The sequence below is a fragment of the Prunus mume genome, linkage group LG7 (assembly GCF_029339155.1).
Source record: "Prunus mume cultivar Tortuosa linkage group LG7, ASM2933915v1, whole genome shotgun sequence".
Lineage (NCBI taxonomy): Eukaryota > Viridiplantae > Streptophyta > Magnoliopsida > Rosales > Rosaceae > Prunus > Prunus mume.
Genome location: NC_142704.1, coordinates 19,453,285 through 19,474,807, shown reverse-complemented (window position 1 = coordinate 19,474,807; position 21,523 = coordinate 19,453,285). Strand labels below are relative to the sequence as shown.

General features: G+C 34.3%; 1 protein-coding gene and 1 long non-coding RNA gene across 2 annotated transcripts; both read left to right on the top strand.

The window, feature by feature from the left end:
• The first annotated feature begins 3 nt into the window (after positions 1-3).
• On the top strand, positions 4-375 carry LOC148915684 (cytochrome P450 monooxygenase 76AD94-like). Its single transcript, XM_089041978.1, has one exon. The coding sequence runs from the start codon at positions 4-6 to the stop codon at positions 373-375; it is 372 nt and encodes a 123-aa protein (XP_088898104.1).
• Positions 376-19,348: 18,973 nt separating this feature from the next.
• On the top strand, positions 19,349-20,556 carry LOC107880486 (uncharacterized). Its single transcript, XR_016121997.1, has 3 exons — positions 19,349-19,630; positions 20,004-20,057; positions 20,168-20,556. It is a non-coding gene; the product is annotated as an uncharacterized LOC107880486 (long non-coding RNA).
• The last annotated feature ends 967 nt before the right edge of the window (positions 20,557-21,523 follow it).

The following is a 21,523-nucleotide window of genomic DNA, read 5'->3' as shown; positions in this document are numbered from 1 at the left end:
TTCATGAGCCACATGCTGAGCAATGCCAACATTGATCCTTGCTATTCTCCGAGGAAAGAAGAGGTTCACAAGTCTCTGAATTATATTTATGGCAAAGCTAGCAGCACAGTTGATTTGGGGAAGGTGGCATTTTTTACCAGCATCAACACACTCAAGTGCATGATATGGGGCGGGACGCGGCAAGAAGAGAAGGGAGCAACTGATATTGGGGTTGAGTTTCGGAAGGTGGTGACAGAAATTATGGGGTTGCTTGCAAAGAAGAAAGTTTCAGACTTTTTCCCTGTACTTGCAGTGTTTGATATACAAGGGATTAGGAGGCAACAATGTAAGGCTTTTTCACATCAAAAGATCTTCACTACTGCCATCAAAATCTAGATGAGTATGCCTCCAGCTGAAAATGAGGGTCTTCAACAAAAACATGGAAGGAAGGTGTTTACCCGAAAAGGACTCGCTGGCCATTCACGTTAGGGTTTGGCCGTGGAGTTTGCTTGTTGCAATTGAGAAGGCGTGCCACTGTTGGCAGTGAAAAACTGCAATAGATTGAAAATGGTAAGATTGGAAAATGAGCACCAATATTGACTTTAATTAATCGATTGTGGATTGGGCGGGGAACTGACCCAATACAAGGTTCTTTTCTATGCCTCAATTCATCTAGCGCGAAAATGGTAACTGACAGAAGTTGAAATTGAACAATAATGGAAATGACAAGTTTATCGAAATATTTCTCTATTCAGACAACTTTAAAGAAAAAGGAAGTACATAAACAACATAGCCTGAAGATTTCTCTATTCAGGCCTGGTACATAAAATTAAAATGGGGATTGAAGATCAGTGTCGGTCTTGAATTTTTCAGGGCCCATGGCAAAAGTAAAAATTAGGCCCCTATATATATATATATATAAACATAGTAGTGAACTCACTCTGATTTTTTAACCAAGATTTAACCTGTTCAAATTAACTAAAAATTTAACATTCAAGCCAAAGAAATTGTATCGATTCAAACATCAATATATAAAAATTTAGAATAAAAGGCTACAATATATAAACAAGATAAATACTTATAACAATTCAAAAAGTTCTTTTTCATCCAGCAACAAGCAACAAGCAACCAGCCAAATTTTTTTTTTTCTCTCTAAATGCTGAATAGCTGAAGCAAAACAACATCAATCTATTTGAAATCTCTTTGCATCCTTAGCAACCAGCAAAACAAAAATGTCTTTACATCCTCAATAGCCAAAGCAAACTGCAGCAGCCTACTTGAATCTCTTTGCATCCTTAGCAACCAGCAAAACAAAAATGTATTTTCTTCCTCAATAGCCAAAGCAAACAATAGCAACTTACTTGAAATCCCTTTGCATCCTCAACAACCAGCAAAATATCATCACCACCTACAAGATAAGGTGAAAAACAACAAAATTACACTTTAAAAAGTATTATTTAAATGATTTTCTTCTTGCATTTTGAGAAGCAAAATCCTCCATGATGCTTTCAAATTCAAGCTTTTCTAACATCTCCTTTTCAATGGATAAGATTGCTAGCCCATTTAGCCTTTCTTGTGACATGGTAGACCTCAAGTATAAGATTTCAATAATTTTAATTTAGAAAAGCTTCTTTCTGCATATGCTATAGTCACAGGCATAGTCAATAATATTCTATAGGCAATCAAAACAATTGGAAAACAGTCCATATCTTTTACAAACTCTACAATTTCAAGTGTTGTGTTTATTGCTGATGGTAAAAGATATTGCAGCACCTGTAACTCTGAAAACAAATCATTTGCATCAACATCAGAAGTCATTTGTTTGCTAATTGGCTTCTACAACACATTGTCTTAAACAACTTATAGCAAAAACAAAATACCTTATCCAATTCCTTTGAGTATACTAGCCATTTTATGTCATGTGTTTCTCCATTTGATAACTTTCTCATGTAATAAGTCGAGGAAAAATGTCTACAGTTTCCATCCCTGGGAAATTTGATATTATTATCTCTTGCAGGACCTTTTTCCACAAGTAAAGCTCTCATTTTTTCATCTAGATTATCCCAAACTCTAGGATCAAAAATGTTTAAAGGAAAACTTGGTTCAACTCCCTCAGGTTCAGTGTCTTCATTATTACAAAGATGATCAAAATCTTCATTCTCAACATGTTTATCTTCACCTAAGTCACCTACCTCTGCATTAAAATCATTCTCAATTCCTACTAATTCTTCCACTTGATTTTGTTGTTCAGATTCATTGACTAAATCATTATCAATTCCTACAAATTCTTCAACATGATTTTGCTGCTCAGATTCATTGACTAAATCTTCAGTTGAGTTATCAAGTGAACTATTTGTTTGGTTTTGAAAAAATTTATCCAAAAGCTCCCTTTTGAGTTAGAGTTAATTCTTCTCTCTATCTTTTTTTTTTCTTTTTTGACTTCCAGATGGGTGTTTCTTAGGGAACATTGTTACTTGAAAATAGAAACAATACAAGGAAAGCCAATGCAATTTTAATACTTCAAAGAATAAACAAAGAACAACATAACCTGAAATTTGAGAAATCCCCCTCCACTTGAGAAATCCCCTTTGAGAAATCCTCCACTTGAGAAATCCCCTTCGTAAATCCTCCACGGAAACAAACTTGATATTTCCAAATTTGCAATCAATTAGAGCTTTCCTGCAAATATACAACATGAGTTCACAAATCTACAAACAAAAAAAAGAAGACATATTTCCCTTTTCAATTAATATCAAATCATAAAAAATTACCTTCAATTAACAAGGACCAATTTTGCACTGAATAAAAGCCCACATTTTGAATTTTTGGAATCTCCCTAATCTACCAACGGAAAATTTAATTTAGGGATTCACAACTCTGTAGAAGATTCACGAATCACAAGGAGCAACTTAGTTAGATGAGGCTTAGGAGAGGATTCAAACTCTATAGAAGAAGAGGAAGAAGGAGAATGAGAAGAAGAAGTAGAAGAAGAAGAAGAAGAAAAAGTGACCTGGATGAGTGAAATGGGTGCACAAAAGCGTTCTCTCTTCTTGAGGACTGGAACAGACCAGCAGATCATTGGTTTTCTTTTTTTCTTTTCAATATATTAAATCAGTTATTAGTTATAATAATCTAATATAATACTTACTATATAAAAAAAAATTTGGGCCCCCCGAATGATGGGCTCAGGCAGACTGATCGCTTCTTAAGGGCCTGTTGAAGATCTCTCTATTCAATCTTCTAAAAGGAAAAATCATACCAAGAGTTGGTAGAGCAAAATAAAGAAAATTCCTCAGGAGTTGTCAACTGGGAAATTCAGATAATGAAAAAGGAAGGCTATTTCAAGCTTTTGAGCTGGGTTTATAGACGTTGAGTCTGGTTTTTGTTGGTTGAGTTGTGTGTGTTTTGCTGATGATTTCTCCTTCAATTTATAGAGAATGGAGGTTGGTTAAATGGACTAGCAGTCAATTTGAAGTACCCACTTGCCATTGGTTTTGGTGAGTGGGTTGCGTGCAAATATAAGTAAACTCAAAAAAGTTGCTAAAAGGCTTTGATGTGATTTGACAAAAGTTATCACTATTAGACTTAAAGAAATCCAAAGTATTCATCCACTTGCCATTGATTGGTGAGTGACAGCCAAAAGTAGCTGCCTAAAAGACAAAAAGAAATGGAGAGATAATGATCATCATCTCTACTTCTTGTTTTATTCATTCTTTAAGCCCACTTACATATTATTTTATTCTTCTTTCAACCTTGGTGTAGACTTTTCACGTGTATGTTGAGCTTTCCTTTGTTTTAATATTCTTTATCATAGAGAATATTAAATTGTTGCCATCTACCACAACATTATTTTATTCTTCTTTGAATCAACTCACTTGTGATGAAGTTCCTCCATCAATGAAGTGAGACTTTATTTGCAGTCACTGAGTTTCTCCTCCGAACATGTCTTGATGCATAATGAACTGGAAATGCTAGATGGATCCAATTGCTGCAAATTTCGGATATCTTCTCCACATAAGTAGGAACAACATTCATGGAGAACTTAATTCCATTTGAGCAATGTGAAATCTGATTTAGCATGGTTGCAACTGACTGGTCGTCATACACTGCTCTCATGAACAGAAATCATGATTAGTGTTCTGAAGGTACAATACTTATACAAATGACGCCAAATTCGGATATGTTGTAGTAGACATCCAAATGAACAACTTTCATGAAGAATGAATATTCATTTGATGACTGGAAGCTGGCCCGAATTGGGACATAATTAGGCCCGAATTGCCACTGTCATCAGCTTTCGCTGTTGCTGGTATGCTTCTGATGTTTGATGTTGTGAGGATTCAAATTTATCCAAATGATCCCAAATTTGGATATGTTGCAGTAGACATTCTAATGAACAACTTTCATGAAGAAATAAAATTCATTAGAGTATTGAAATTAGGCCCGAATTAGGCCCGAATTAGGCCCGAATTGCTGCTATAAGCATTTTACTGACGCTGTGCATCTGATGTTTTCAGCTCTTAGGATTCAAAATTTGTCCGAATAAACCCAAATTTGGATATGTTTCAGTAGACATAGAGATGAACAACTTTCATGAAGCTCTCTCTCTCTCTCTCTCTCTCTCTCTGACGCAGTGGTCTTCCTCCCTCAGCGATGTCTGTTCATCGAAGCTTCACTTCACCGTTCACATCCAAAAGACACGGTTCATCATCATTTTCTTTGGGTTTTCTTTGGGTTTAGGGGTTTCTTTAAAGTTGGTTTAGGGTGTATGGTTTCTATGAAATTGGTTTAGGGGTTTCTTCGAAATTGGTTTAGGGTTTAGGGGTTTCTCTGAAATTGGTTTAGGGGTTTCTTCGAAATTGGTTTAGAGTTTAGGGGTTTCTCTGAAATTGGTTTAGGGTTTATGGGTTTCTATGAAATTAGTTTAGGGGTTTCTCTGAATTTGGTTTAGGGTTTATAGGTTTCTCTAAAATTGTTTGATTGTAATGATTCCTTGTTTGAAACAGTGAAGGAGTATGTTCTTCGTTCTTTGTTTGAAACTGCTGTTGTTTTGCTGTTGTTATTGGTATCGTATTGCTATTTTATTGATGTTGGATTGCCATGTTAGTGGTATTATATTGGCATCGTAGTGCTGTTTTATTGCTAGTTTATTATGGTTTTATTCCCGTTCCATTGTGGATTTAATGGTTTTGGCGATTTATGCAATTGGATTCTGTGTTTGTTTGTTGTTTTGTTTCATCCAAAGAAGGGAAATTGTAGGTGTTCATTTATAGTCTCTACATTATGCACCATTCGAAGATCACGTATTACCAACTCAAGCTTGCGATTGAGGCTTTAAAGGGAGAGGCATATATATATGAGGTAAATATGATAATGCCAGTGAATTGAGTTCAGTTTTCACTTATCACTTGGGAATTCACTGTGCTCCTTAATTATGTCAGGAAATCCTTTATATGAAGATGCAGACATCGAAGCTGTGCTGGGGGTGCTTTATATGAACATTCATCCATTTTGATAGAGCTATTTGGTTTTGGTATTCTGTGTAGCATAAACTGTTTCTATTTTTGGAATATGATAATGTCGGTGGCGATGGCTAATTGCCTTACATGGAACATAAACTGTTTCTATTTTTGGGTTTTATTTTCGAGTTGCAATCGTTGTTAGCATACATATTCTTTAGATTGTGAAGTTCAACTATTTCGTACTGCTCGATATATAAACATACTTGCTCTTTATGGAGGTATAACAGTTTACTTGTTTGAAACAACGTGTTTGTTTCCACTGACTTCTATTCTTTTTTGTATCCATGTTTGACATTTGGTCCATGTAGTTTCTTCATTTTTCTGTGCTCAATCCAATCATATACAGAACACAAAATTTGTGTAATGCGTAGAAAACTTAAAGGTCAAAAAATGGGCATATGGCAAAATTGAAAAACAGGGGAAGTGCATAATTCGTTTCTGCCTAAAGTTGGAAAAAACAAGTGTTGTAATAGAAGAGTTGAATGAAGAAGAGTTGAATCAAGAAGGTTTGAAATCAAGAAGCAGGTGGAGAAGGCAAAGAGTTGAATGAAGATGGGTTGATTAATGAAGCTTCTAAACAAGGCAAAGAAACTGCCACTGTGAATAATGAGGAGAATTCTGACAAGGGCCAAGAAAAGCCAAGTCAAGGTTGTTCTGATAAGGGCAAAGGAAAGACATGTCACATAGGGTCAGGAGTGCATTTGTTAAAAAAAAATGCAGCAGTTTGAGGAGGACAAAGACTGTTCACCATAAAGACAAAGTTGTGGAAGGAAGGGTTGATGGCGTCAGGACCGAGTTTCAAAGGCATTCCATAATGTTGAGAAGCGGAAGAAGATTGGAAAATGCTGCAGACTCTGAAGATGAAGATGATGATGTTTGTGATAGTGAGGACTCAAATTATATGATTCCCAAGAACTTCAATGAAGATGAAGATGAAGATGATGATGTTTTTTTTTTTTAATGAATGGGTGGATGGCCAAATTGAATGGATAGGGGTTAAAGAAACTGGGAATGTAGCTGCCCCTGATTGGCCTATAGATGTTGAATTGGATTATGAAGATTCTAAGTGCAGGGATTATGCCAAGTATAATTCTGACGAGGAAGTTGATAAGAATTGGCCAGAGTTCAATGCTGCAATTGACATGGCAGATCCAAAGTTTGAGATTGGGATGTTGTTTAGTAATTGTAAGGTGTTTATGGTAGCTGTCAGAGAATACTTCATCTTGCAGAATAGGGATGTAGTGTTTATTAGGAATGAGGCTTTGAAGTTGAAGGCAGTTTATGGGGACCCAGATTGTGGGTGGATGATATATGCTTCAAAAATGCAACATGACAACACATTGCAAGTGAAGATATATGTAGGTGAGCACACATGTACACAACTATGGGAGAACCCTACTGTGAAGTCAACATGGATAAGCAAGAAAAATGTTGACAGTTTGAAGTCCAATCCCCAGTGGCCAGTGAGGTCATTCAAGGAGACTATTGAGAAGGATTATAATACAGGGGTGGATATGAGGGATAAGACTGACTTTCCGCCATGTCTTCATCTGTCTTACTCTAAACAGCCTAGATGGCTAAGAAAATGTAGAAACAAAGAACATGAAGAGCACAAGGGCAAGATGAAGATGAGAGCATCAAGCAACCAATCTGAAACTGCATTGTCTCGCATTTCCAACACACAAGACTCTCTCAAATGTGGGCAATGTGGTAAAAAAGGGCACAATAAGAGGACTTGCCATAGGAATCTTCCCCCAAAAGCCAAACCTGCAACTAAGAGGAAGAGGGGTACTGAAAATACCTAGGTATAGCAACTCAATCTTGTTCAATTCTATCCCTTAATAACCCTAAGCTTTTATTGCAAACTGATGTAGTTTTTATGTTGTAGACCACTCTATCTGACGCATCCACTATAGCTGCTGGTCCAAGCACCCTAAAGCAAAGATCCAAGCCTCCAAGGCGTGTGCAAAAAAGGAAGCCAAAATCAAGTAAGAAAGGACAACCAGCCTCAACTTCATGTCCTCATGCATCAACTTCTGTTTCAATTGCAAGATCAAATGTCGTACATTGAAGCTCACTGCAAAAGCTATTTGATGATTCACCTTTTTTTGTTAGACTGGCAGTTTGTGATTCGGAGGTTTTTGTTTTTAATAAATTAGTCATGTATAACATAAGTGCTGGCTTTTTTTTTTTTTTTTTATGGATGTAATGGCATTCACATAAGCCTCAACCATTGTGAATGCAAATACATCCACTGAAATTGCCATTTTGGAAGGAATTTGAATGGACATGAAATATGTACGATATGCAATGTTATTATCTGGCTATTTTTGAGCCCATTTTGAATGCAGAATTTTCTGAGTTTTTGGGTTGCCACTTTGCTTCATTATTTTGGTCATTCACTTCATTGTTCTAGGTGCATCCATTTTCTAACTTCCCTACTACATTGTTTTTGCCATTCCATTCACTTCATCAAGTTACAAAAAGTCAGCAATTAAACCCTTAAGCCTTACCCCATAACCCTTAATCCTAAAACCCTAAGCCCTTACATAACAATTAAACCATTATAAACTGCTACTAACAACCCAACACTTACAGAATCACATAATCAACAAAACAACCCACAAACAATACATTCATTCAATGGCAGAAGCTAATTCCAAGTTCCTATTTTTGTTCACTCCACATCCACACATCCCTCCCAAAATGATGCTTGCAAATCAAACCCACGAAGCCACCAACAACACTGATAAGTTCATAATTTCATACATTTACATGCCTTCTTTACTTAGTCACTTTGGTTAGTTTCTCTTTATTTTTGAGTCTCTTACCTATGTTTGTGTGTTTTGTAGTTTAAGACAGCAAGAGATCACATTTGATGCAATCCATGCTCGTTAAGGGCTGATTGGGATAAGAGGAATATGAGCTTAAAGACAAACCCAATTTGGGCCACACTCCTTGTTAGTTTAGTTTCGTAGGTCATCTTGCAGGCCTCATTTCAGCAACTTGCACAGGATCGATGAGGAGACATCCTTGATAGAAGTTGTTCCAATGGGTGTATATTATAACTTATCCAAATTTCAGCCCAATTGGATAAATCTGGAGCCCTCAGCACGTCAAAGGCTGAACCAAGTTCACAGAAATGTCATGTTGGCTGCCATCACATTTAATGTGGCTACATCCCTAGAGCCATGTGCTACACATGGGCAGCCATACATGGGAGTCAAATCAACTCAGGAACTCAGAAGGATGAACAAAAGTGAAGCTTTCCATAAAGAAACCATACCAAAGCATGTATTTGGCAGCTGGAGCAGTTGGCAAGTATATCAGCTGGAGCAGTTGGCAAGTATGGGCAGCTGGAGCAGTTGGGAGCAGCTAAGAGAGGTGTGCTTCACCAGCCAAAGGGGAGGACGAAATTGCACTCTATAAATAGAGAGCTGCACACTCATTCAAGGTGGAGATAGAGAGTCAGATACACATTTTCACTTCATCCATTACTCTCATACACATATTCAGATTCACCACAAAGAAAGAAGAGAGCTTGGAGCTATCCTGGGAACTACATTGCTGCCAGCTAGTTCTTCTCTTCTCTTTATTCTATCTATGTATTTCTTATTTTCTTTATTCATAGTTATGTCTAACTAATCCATTTAGTTAGGGCTTATGATGAAGCCCTAGTCATGAATATTCAATGTTATGGATGATTTTATAGTTAATTGATTTCCTTACTTTCGTTATCAAGTTGTTAATCTCCAATTTATTATGTGCTTGATGTATGTTTTCTTGGAGTAGCTAACTAGGATTTTATGCATCTAGCACAGGTTGGGAAGGGGTTTAGATTCACCAATTCTACTCTCCTTTCACAAGCAACACATGAATGGCCTAAGAATCATTCAAGAGGTTAATAACCATAGGTTGAATAGGACAGATACCATGTTCTAGGACTTGTGTGATTATCATATTCTCATAGAACTTAATGACTCTTGTATGCTTTATTCTAAGTAGATACCATACTTATGTTGCATATTAGAGATCAAGTGTTGTGTAGATACCATGCACAATTACATGCCTTAGGAGAATCATGCATCCTGCACCTAGATACCATAGGCTTGTATGCAATAATCTATTGTTGATGAAGATTGAGTCAATTTCTATGCATTCATAACTTGGATAGGAAAACTAGTGGTGGATTCCAAGGCTCTAACACCTCTCAATTATTGTTTCACAATCTGTCTAATGTTTACTTTCGAGCACTTTCATTTCACTTTCTTCTTTTCATTTCAATAATAAAACCCCCCATTTCGAGTGCTTGTGTGGTGCTAGGATTATGTCCTAGACCTTGAGTTCGACCTTACCTTTAGCTAGTTAGTCAGTTTCATTGTTCTTTGTTTTTCTAGCATTCTAATTAATTTAACTTGGAACCAAGTTACCATTATTCGTGGGATCAACCTCGTATTTACATAAGCTATACTATAAATAGTTCGTGCACTTGCGAGAATTAAAGTTGTTGTTTTTAATAACTCATTTTAGTTGCTAGGGATAGGCTCAACAAACACCCAAACAACCTTTTCTCTTTGTCTTACCTTTGCCATTGACTTCTCCAGCTTATTCCGCGATTTTAAAAGCCTAGGAATCACTGCCTTCGACCATTCACACATGGCTAGATCAAACCATGCCCAGAATTGACAACCCTTAAAACCCTTCTTAGTCTCATGTACCTTTGCTGCACAAATGGAAAATCGCCTCCCAGGATTCGAATATGTCCAAGAGGTTCGAATTGTAGCAGCCTTCGCACCAACACATCGGCGCCTCATCATCCATTTCGCCCACCAATCAGATCTTCTTCGCAGTTTCCCTCCACTTTTTTCCTCGCTCCTTTGCTCTCCAAAACACGAATCCAATCCATCTGAGTTTGTTCTATTTTTCCAAGCCGTAATCGAAGTACACCTTGGAACGTGTGCGAAGTTGACCGTTTGTTTTTTTTTTTCAAATTGCCCATCGTGACGTCGCTTTCTAACTGCTATTTGGTTATGAGGTGGGTCCCACGATTGCCATGTCAGCATTTAACGTCTGACTTTGACAATCAATGTAATAGCTAGTGTAAATGGGTAATATTTTGAAATGTTGGGTGCGAAATGGATGAAAATGAAACCTTGAGGCCCATTTCGATACTGACACTAAACCTCCAGGGACTAAAGTGTAGTTAATCTAAAAAAGTTTTTAACTCAGGCCATCCCCAACGGGGGCCTTAAATGGGGCTGTACCCTTTTGGGCTTAAAAAATATAGAGCTCAAATGCCAAAAGGCATCCCAACAGAATTCTATAGTGAGGACCTTATATATGACCTTTAGGCGAGGCCTTATATTTTAATCGTTAGATCAGGCTAATCAATTTGATCTAACGACTAACCAATGTGATCCAACCATTAAGAAATAGGGTCTCACATAAGAGCCATATATTAGGCCATCACTATAGAATGACTTGCATCCCCAATTGAAGAGTCTTCTACCCCTATATCATAAATCTCGCCAGAACTAGTTCTAAATCCGCGGACTAGTGTAGGGGAAAAACCTTCTTGCCATGGGGATGCCATGTATCCCTAACCAATCAATTCTCAACAACTATCAACCATACTGACAGAAAAAAAAAAAAAAAAACTTTGGACCCAAATTAATGAACCTCACTGAACCCTATTAATCTAGATACATTGAGAACTCTAAGTATTCCAAATACATGAAATTTATTAAAAGCCAAACTATTCCAAATTCATGGATCTTATTGAAAGCCAAAATAATGAGATAAGTGCTTTCTATCCCAATGCTTAGCTTTAAGTGCTTTCTATCCCAATGCTTAACTTTAATGTTTCCTTATCTGCATTACTTAGACTACTCATAATGATTAGTTTCATATTGAATTTGATATGACTTATTGACTAAATAGACCTAGACAAGCTATTTCATAATGGATAACAACATATAAGTGATAGCATATAATAGTTTTTCAAGCTTTTCCGTATGATTTTTCAATTTTGAGAAAATTTTAACTTTTTAAATCGTTAGACATGTTTAAAATTTTCAATTAGTTTCCAAAACTTTCCAAAAATATTCCAAAATATGTAAGTTCCAAAAGTTTCCTATAATTCCAAAAATTTCGAGTTTTCATAATTGGAATGGATGTCGAAATTCTAAATTTTTTTGGAATGGAATTGGAATCCCTGATTCTAGCCCTACACCCGACCCAACCCCTTACCATGCACTGCCTTCCTTTACTGCCTCTCTCTCTCTCTCTCTCTCTCTCAAACTGAAAGGTCTCTTGAACCCCATGGAAGCACACACCCATCTCTCACATCAAGCTTTTACAGATTTGATGACAATCTGAAAATTTGTAGTCAACAAATGAGTGAGACCTTCAAAGAGGAGAAAGGGTGAGAATGAAGGATTCATATATGGTTAAGTTGTTGAACTGCGTGAGAAGGGGGAGGGAGAGAGAGAGAGAGAGAGAGGGAGGGGGCGGTAGGAGACTGGGTCGGGGTGGGCGGTTCCATCTTTTTCATGATCTTTTAGTAGTTTTTAGTAAATTTGGCTTACATCCTTCAAATTCAATTTGCCGTACCTACAACCCTTCACTTTTTGTTCTTATAAATAATACCCAATCTGTATCAGTAAAAACCCATGACTAGGATCCAACTCAACAAGTTTCCTAATTAAGCATAAAATTTGATTTATTGTACTTTTTAGATTCCAAAAATACCCCCAACTAAGCCATTATTGCATTTTGTATATTAATGTAGGAATCAATATGGAAACAGTTTTTAATTCGATTGTATATAATGACATATGTTGAATTTGGAAAAATCTTCAAATGGTTGTCAGAATTAATTTGGAAATATTTTTTAAAATTTAACAATTAATTTAGATTTAGGTAATTGGTTTGTTTAATAAAAATGTTTATGTTATATTCTTTTCATGAATTATACATGACTAATAATCTACTTTATAATTGTTTACTAGCCTCTCCGCATGCGCTTCCGCGCTATGAGAGGCATTTTTAAAAAAAAAATTAAAATTTATTTTAGAATTAAAAAAAATAATGGGTAGTTGTGTTTCATAAAAATAGGATTCATTATCTGATTTTTCTTTTAATTTTAATTTTTTATAATATGAAAAAGTGTGAATTTACCATATTATCCTCATTTAATTAGTAATTTTAATTCTTAATGTTTGGATTAGCAAAGGACATTTTCTGGTATTTTGAATGTTTCATCATTCTCTGCCTTTTGCTTTATATATATAGATGAATAATACTATACATACTAATTATGTTGAAAAAATAATGTACCTATTACTTGTTTGTTTTATAAAAAATATAATTTACCTAGTATGAAAAGTGTACTTGTTTTTAACTTATAAAAAGTGTACATAATTATCTATTCCAATATACCTACATTATATGACATCCAATATACTTACATTAATTTTAATGTACTTACAATTAGGATTTAGGTATTATATGTCATCCAATATACCTACCATTTGAATACTATACCTACTACGAAATATGTAGAGGTAAATTATTATGTGTAATTATGGTTTATATGTATAGCTATATATATATATATATATATATTATTTATGAACGAACATATATTATATGTATTATGAGAATGTTTTGATTTGTTGAGTCCAAGCAACACCATAATAATGGAAAGGCTAGATATGAGGGATTGTTTAGGAAAAATCGTTGGACAACAAAAATGGCATGGTTCTGTAAATAAGTAATAAGAAATGGGCCACTTTATCCTTCATGGCATCCGTTTTCAAAATTGAATTTTGGTTGGAAGTAAATATGTAGATGAATTTTTGTATAGACTATTAGAGTTGCAAGGGCTTATTACATAATGACCCTTTAGTTTTTAAATTTTATTTCAAAGGGTCATAATTGGGTTTTATGTCCAACTATAAAATAAAGTTTTAATTGTTTTTAAAAGAGTGCTATTAAACGAACCCTAAAATTAATTAAGTATGCCCTACTACAAAAGTATATATTGAATTACTTATTTACCCTAATATAAAATGATCAAAAAGGATATATGAAATTGTGAAACAATATAATTTTAATAAGTACACCCTACTAACCATATTCAACCCTAATCAAGAGATTTCTTGGTTCCCGTATTTGTGATCCGCGAGTTCAGCCAGGGACAGCGAAAGAAAGAGGCTGAAGTTGATTTCTGGCCGTAGACTTTGGCTAGCAAAATAAAGCCACCGCTTCGAGTTAGGAGAATCTTAACTCATTACTAGCAAACAATAAAAAGATTAATATTTCTCAAAATCGATCCTTTTGTCTCTCTCTTTCTGTGTTCATAGTGGATACCAAAAGTACACCTTAAAGCACTAGCTTTGGGGGAAAAATTCTTGTTATTCGTGCACGTCCACCTCAATGTGGGGCTTAGAACAAGCCATTAGAAAACAGTTTTGGAAGGACACAAATGAATTGGCCTCTTATTAGTACATTACAAAGATATTATTCCAGTTTTATGTAGCATATATCAAAATAAAAGCAACATTAATAGGATCATCAGCAAAGATAATAACTACGAATAGTCCACCTAGAGAGGTTGGGAAAGTTGAGAACAAATAAATTTCACAGTAGCATAGTAGTATATAACTGAAACATACATAAACACTACTACAAAAATCGAAATAGACGACGGGAAACCACCGTCATGTAAAAGGTTTTCGCCCGGTCGTGAAATCGACTGCCGTCTATTTGGGTTTCAAACTACGACGGCTTTTCACCGTCGTTGTTTATCAGTAAAGATGACGGTTTTAAAGAAAATCGTCGTTGTTTAGAGGTAAAGATCGTTAATTATAGGAGGAAAGACGACTGTTTTTAATAAAACCGTCGTGTATTGTATGTAAAGATGACGATTTTTTATGAAAACCGTCGTGGATTGTTTATAAAGACGTCATCTTTACATACAATAGACGACCTTTTTTTATAAAAAGCGTCATCTTTACATACAATAGACGACGGTTTTTATAAAAAGCGTCATCTTTACGTACAATAGACGACGGTTTTTATAAAAAGCGTCATCTTTACGCATAATAGACGACGGTTTTTTATATAAAAGCGTCATCTTTACATACAATAGACGACGGTTTTTATAAAAAGCGTCATCTTTATGTACAATAGACGACGGTTTTATAAAAAGCGTCATCTTTACATACAATAGACGACGGTTTTTATAAAAAGCGTCATCTTTACATACAATAGACTACGGTTTTTATAAAAACGTCATCTTTACGTACAATAATGCTTTTTGATTTCCTATGATGCTATGCAACGATTTTAACTAGAAAACCAACCATAATGCTTTATCAAAAATAGTTTCTTTCATAAAACTTGAAGATTCAATAGTTATTACATAGTTAACCAATCTTTATTCTACAACGAACATAATTCCTAACAAGACTTACGTACTCCTAATCCAAGCATTCCTCATCCAAACATACAAATGATGCACAATCTGAAGTCTCCTCCATCATCCCTGTAAATAAATCAAAATGACAAAGAGAAGAAAAAAAAAAAGCTAAGATTATAAACATAAAAAATTAGGTGGAAGAGAAATTTTACCATTGGTCCATATTTCCATAGAAAACTTGTAAAATGAGCATAAAAAAGACCATCGAGAACCTGCAAATTTTCAACAACAAAAAAACATACGACTCACATAGAAAACCTGCAAAAGAAAAAGTTATAAATCTGCAAGCTTCCTCCTCATCTCCTGATAACCAAATCAGAAAATCTAAAAAGAAACCAGAAATAAATAAAAAATGTAAACAAATCAGACAAATCAAGAGAGACAAAATCTGAAATTAAGGATACAAAGAACATACCAAAAACGCAAAGAGACTAATCCAGAATTCACTAGCAAGATATAGAAGGGTATTAAGAGATTATGTGACTTTCAAATCAAACCTTTCAACCAGCTTTGATTCTCAAATACAGAACATCCCTCTACATCTTATGGATTTGCTAAGACCTCAATCTCTCAACTCCTTCATTGATATCGATCTTTTGATGATTTTGTAGAGAGTTTCATGAGGGTGTTTTAGAGAGTGCAGGAGGGTTTCAAGGAGGGAGAGATAAGGTTTTCAGAGACGGGGGAAAATCTGAAAATTTGACAAGCGCGAATTCACTTAAGTAGACTTTTTTTAGCGTGTTTTAAAAGACGACGCTTGTTAATGAGAGATAAGATTTTCAAAGACGGGTGAAAATTTGAAAATTTATCGAGCGCGAATTCACTTAAGCGGCCATTTTTTAGCGTGTTTTAAAAGACGACGCTTTTTAAAAAAAAATTGTCATCTTTACATATAATATACGACGGTTTTTTATAAAAAGCGTCATCTTTACATATAATAGACGACGGTTTTATAAAAAGCGTCATCTTTACATACAATAGACGACGGTTTTTATAAAAAGCATCATCTTTACGCATACAATAGACGACGGTTTTTATAAAAAGCGCCATCTTTACGCATACAATAGACGACGGTTTTTATAAAAAGCGTCATCTTTACATACAATAGACGTTTTTTTCCACTACACTCCTTGACCCTATATGAATACAATGACTGAATTTGATCTTCAATTTAAAATATTTACATTAGTGGATACCACAAAATCTTATGTTATATTTAACGAAAGTATAAATAAACTCTTAATTGTTAGTGAATATATTTTTATGGCATACGCATTTTAAGAAACTAGTTTCAACGATCCAACCGTCAAACTTGTTTGTTTATACTTCGAGATCATCTACACCAAAAATAAAAAAAAATAAACATTCAGAGATAAAGTAACGGACAAAAAATTTCGACGGTTATAAATGGAAAATCATGATTTAACGGTTATTTTAACTCCGATTTTGATGATTTTTTACCGCTACACTCCTTGACCCAATATGAATACAATGATTGCATTTGATCTTCAATTTAAAATATTTACACTAGTGGATACCACAAAATCTTATGTCATATTTAACGAAAGTATAAATAAACTCTTAATTGTTAGTGAATATATTGTTTTGATGGCATACGCATTCTAAGAAACTAATTTCAATGATCCAACCGTCAAACGTGTTTGTTTATACTTCGAGATCATATACGCCAAAAATCGGAAAAAATAAACATTCAGAGATCAAGTAACGAGACAAAAAATTTCGACGGTTATAAATGAAAAATCATGATTTAACGGTTATTTTAACTTCGATTTTGATGATTTTTTACCGCTATACTCCTTGACCCAATATCAATACAATGATTGAATTTGATCTTCAATTTAAAATATTTACACTAGTGGATACCACAAAATCTTATGTCATATTTAATGAAAGTATAAATAAACTCTTCATTGTTAGTGAATATATTATTTTGATGGCATACGCATTCTAAGAAACTAGTTTCAATGATCCAACCGTCAAACGTGTTTGTTTATACTTCGAGATCATATACGCCAAAAATCGGAAAAAATAAACATTCAGAGATCAAGTAACGAGACAAAAAATTTCGACGGTTATATATGAAAAATCATGATTTAACGGTTATTTTAACTCCGATTTTGATGATTTTTTACCGCTACACTCCTTGACCCTATATGAATACAATGACTGAATTTGATCTTCAATTTAAAATATTTACACTAGTGGATACCACAAAATCTTATGTTATATTTAACGAAAGTATAAATAAACTCTTAATTGTTAGTGAATATATTGTTTTGATGGCATACATATTCTAAGAAACTAGTTTCAACGATCCAACCGTCAAACTTGTTTGTTTATACTTCGAGATCATCTACACCAAAAATCGAAAAAAATAAACATTCAGAGATAAAGTAACGGGACAAAAAATTTCGACGGTTATAAATGAAAATTATGATTTAACGGTTATTATAACAAACCATCATCTTTACATATAATAGACGACCATTTTTTATAAAAAGTGTCATCTTTATATATAATAGACGACCCTTTTAAAAAAAAAAAAAATTCGTCATCTTTACATATAATAGACGCTTTTTATAAAAAGCATCATCTTTACATATAATAGACGATGGTTTTTATAAAAAGCGTCATCTTTAAATATAATAGACGACGGTTTTTACGGTTTTTATAAAAAGCGTCATCTTTAAATATAATAGATTTATTTTTACGGTTTTTACAAAAAGCGTCATCTTTACATATAATAGACGATGGTTTTTTCAATTTTTATAAAAAGCGTCATCTTTACATATAATAGACGACGGTTTTTAAAAAAATCGTCATCTTTACACATAATAGACGACGGTTTTTATAAAAATGGTCATCTTTACACATAATAGACGATGGTTTTTAATCGTTGTCTTTACATATAATAGACGACGGTTTTATAAAATCGTTATCTTTACATATAATAGACGACGATTTTTATAAAAATCATCATCTTTACACATAATAGACGACGGTTTTTATAAAAATCGTCATCTTTACATATAATAGACGACGTTTTTTTTATATAAAAAGCGTCATCTTTACATATAGTATGACGTATGATAACAAAATCAAAGAAATAAATTGATTAAAAAAATTCGTATTAAGACGACGGTTTAAATATAAGGTAGGACATATAAAGGGAATAAATACAACGTTAAATTTTATAATACGTCGATAAATGAAAAACAAACGTGGTGAGATTTAAAGATACCGTCGTAGAACTATACAAGAAAGACGTCGATATATTTTTATTTTCCGTCGTTGTACATTAATTTAATACGGCGATATTTTGTATTTTACCGCCGTGTATTTATTTGTAATTATATGGCGCCTTATACGAAAACTTGGTCGTGTTATTTTCTGCATAAAAACGGCGGCTTTTTTTGAAATCGTCGTCTTTACTTTCTACGTCGGTCGATTCATAACTTCGTCGTTCTTTATTTGCTTTGATTTTACACTGCGGAAATCCTGTTTCAAATAGACGTCGGTTTTTTAATTAGGTACGTCGTTGTTTATGAACAACCATTTGAATCTCCATTTTTTAGGTGTATAAGGTGTTATTACATGGCGGTTTTATAGAACCGTCGTCTTTTAAAAAACAACGACGGTTTTCACTTAGACCGTCGTTTTTTTCTAGTCGTCTTTGTCACTTTTTGTAGTAGTGAAAAGATCACTATTATCGAAAGAGGTGGTGATTGCAAGAACTTGGAATTGCAAAAAAAGTGTCAACAGTTTTAGTAGAAGCATAAATCCATATGAAAAGTCAAAGATTTATAAACACTATTAAAAAAATCAAGCTGAAAATCAACTATAAAATAATGCTACAAGTAAGTATTATGGTGTACTAGGGGTATTTTTGGTAGTTCAATAGGGTGTACTTAGTTAATTTTACGTTTTAATTAAAATATTAGGGTGTACTTAGATCATAGGGTGTACTCAATTAATTATAGGGTTCGTTTAGCAGCACTCTTTTTAAAAATGATACATGGCAAATAGTCTAGCAAAATAACATGCCTTGTGAAGCGTAAGCATATATATATATATATATATATGGGGGCGGATCCGTGGCACCATATTTTTGACACAAGTTTTGACACAATTTTTGGGCCATTAGATTACTCCACTTTTAATGGTTGAGATTAAATCTGACATGACAAATAGTTTTAATGTTTTAAATAAACAATCATTAATTTTATTTTCTCTCTCCTAAAAATAAAATAAAATAAATTTCTCTCTCCTCCCTTTTTTTTTTGGAAACGTAATCTCTTTTCTTGGGACTCTAATCTCTCTTCTTTCTCACGCATACCCCCTCTCTCTCTCTCTCTCTCTCTCTCTCTCTCTCTCTCTCTCTCTCTCTCTCTCTCTCTCTAACAAGAAAAAATAGGCCTTTCATGTTCAACATCCGTCTGGGCGGTATCAACGTCAACCGGCCTTGTCTCTCATTACAGAGTTGAGAATCATTCCATTTTATTGAGATCTGGATTTGAATAGTGAAGATTTCAGATTTTATAATCTGGGTTCTGTTCAAATTTCAAAGCTGTGAAGCAATCTGACACTGGGTTTTGTTCATAGTTTCCCTCAGAGTTAGCTTCCTGTGAGTTAAATTTTATGATTTTGATGTGATTTCAATTATGGGTACTTTCATTTTTGTTATTCATGCTGTTGTTTTGGATTGGTTTTTGATGATTTTCATGCTAACTTTATATTTGCAAGGGGCATGAATTAGTTTATGTTTCATTTTTAAACTCAACAGTCAAAGTTGAGAAATTTTATGCTTGCAGTTATTGGACTGATAGTTTCCTTCAGCTTCTATTGGCTCTCAGCTAGTATGCTTGTAAATTTTGATATTTTTCAATATTGTTTCGGAGGCTAGCTTAGTGTGTATGCTCAATGATATGCTTAAATATCTATTTCTGGTTGCTGGTGATTGAGAATTCTATTGCTAATGTGACATTTTGTTCTTGCAGAGGTTGAGTTCAAAAACCAAGTATGATGCTTTGGATAAACTAAATGAAGAGCTTGTAAGCATCTTTTATATCTCTTATTTCAGAATCAATCTTGCTTTATTCATGCTGTGCAAATCTCATATTATGTTCTGTCAACATCTTAGGTCTCGTTAACTGATGCACAGACTACAAGCAACTGAAAGCCAAACAAATCGAATAGCATGTAAAATCAGGGTTATGCACCTGTATTTGAAGAAGGCACAAAGTCTAAATGTGGCAGTCATGGTGATATGCAACAGTCAAATGAGAAGAAAAGTCGTGATGAAGAGTTTGAGCATGACAGTAATGGATACAGTGAAGAGGTTAGAGCCAGACAAGGCCAAGATGACAAATGTTGCAAATGACGGATTTAATGGGTAGAATTACGATGACAAATACAATTTTGATGAATTATGACTCAAATAGTCAACTCAATTATCTTGATTTAGATTTTTTTTTTCATTAATCAATTGTATCATGTTCCGATCTATAAGTTAAGCAATTGAATCTTATGGTTTTTGACAACTTTTTCAAATTGGTATCAGTCCGAGGAGAGATGCTATTGAGCATTGTTTGTATGTGTCTTCGAACTATAACCATGAGCAAAATTTGTAAATGGGAACACTGAATTGTTGGTTCAAAGTTCACACTTAAGAAAGTGTTGGATCCAATGCATTTAAACCAACACATGGCATGCCACATTTTTACAGATGGAGAAGGAAATTAGAGAGCTGAAAAAGCACTCTATTTTGGGATATTCATCAATAGAGTGCACAGTTGTGTGACACCGAGCAAGTCATTCTATAAGGTCTTTTGAAGAGAGTTGTGTTATTATTTTGCTGTAAGCCTGTAACAGAGCATCCATCATTATTGTGTTCACCATTTGCAGGAAATTTCCAGCCTTTCTTGTTGGCGGAGTCTCTTTGGTTGCTGCAATCAAGGGTATGAAAGAAGCACCAACTAAAGTTTTTAAGAATCCAGAAGCATAAGAAATTGAGTGTAGAGAGAAGCACCAGTTGACAACAATGTTTCCCCTGTTTTCTTCTTCCTAAATTCAATACAGACAACACCAAAAAGCTTCTCAATATTTTACACAAGTCTAAGCAAAAAAGGCTTCTTAATATTCCATACAAGTCTGAGGAAAATTTCAACTTCCAAGCTGTTCAAAGTTTGCTAGTGAGAGTAAGATACTTGGTATGACAGCCCTAAGCTATAATTTTGCATGTCTTCTTCTTCCTTAACTCAACACTGGCAACACCAACAGCCTTCCCAACTCATAAAGCCTTGGCCTAAACTTCAACCTCCTCACCATAGTAAGCAGAATTCAAGTATGAAACATTGATATCTACTGAAACTTTGAAGCTGGGAAGAAAAAAATAATCATACAAGGGACAAGTTAAAAACTTTAACCTATGTTTTCATTCAAACCATACTTATTTAACAGATAATTTATTCCGTGAAATACTTCATTGATCAAAGCTATAAATTAAAAAAACTCACCA

Coding starts and splice junctions, on each gene's coding strand:
- LOC148915684 (XM_089041978.1), top strand. CDS start 4: ATGAGCCACATGCTGAGCAATGCCAACATTGATCCTTGCTATTCTCCG.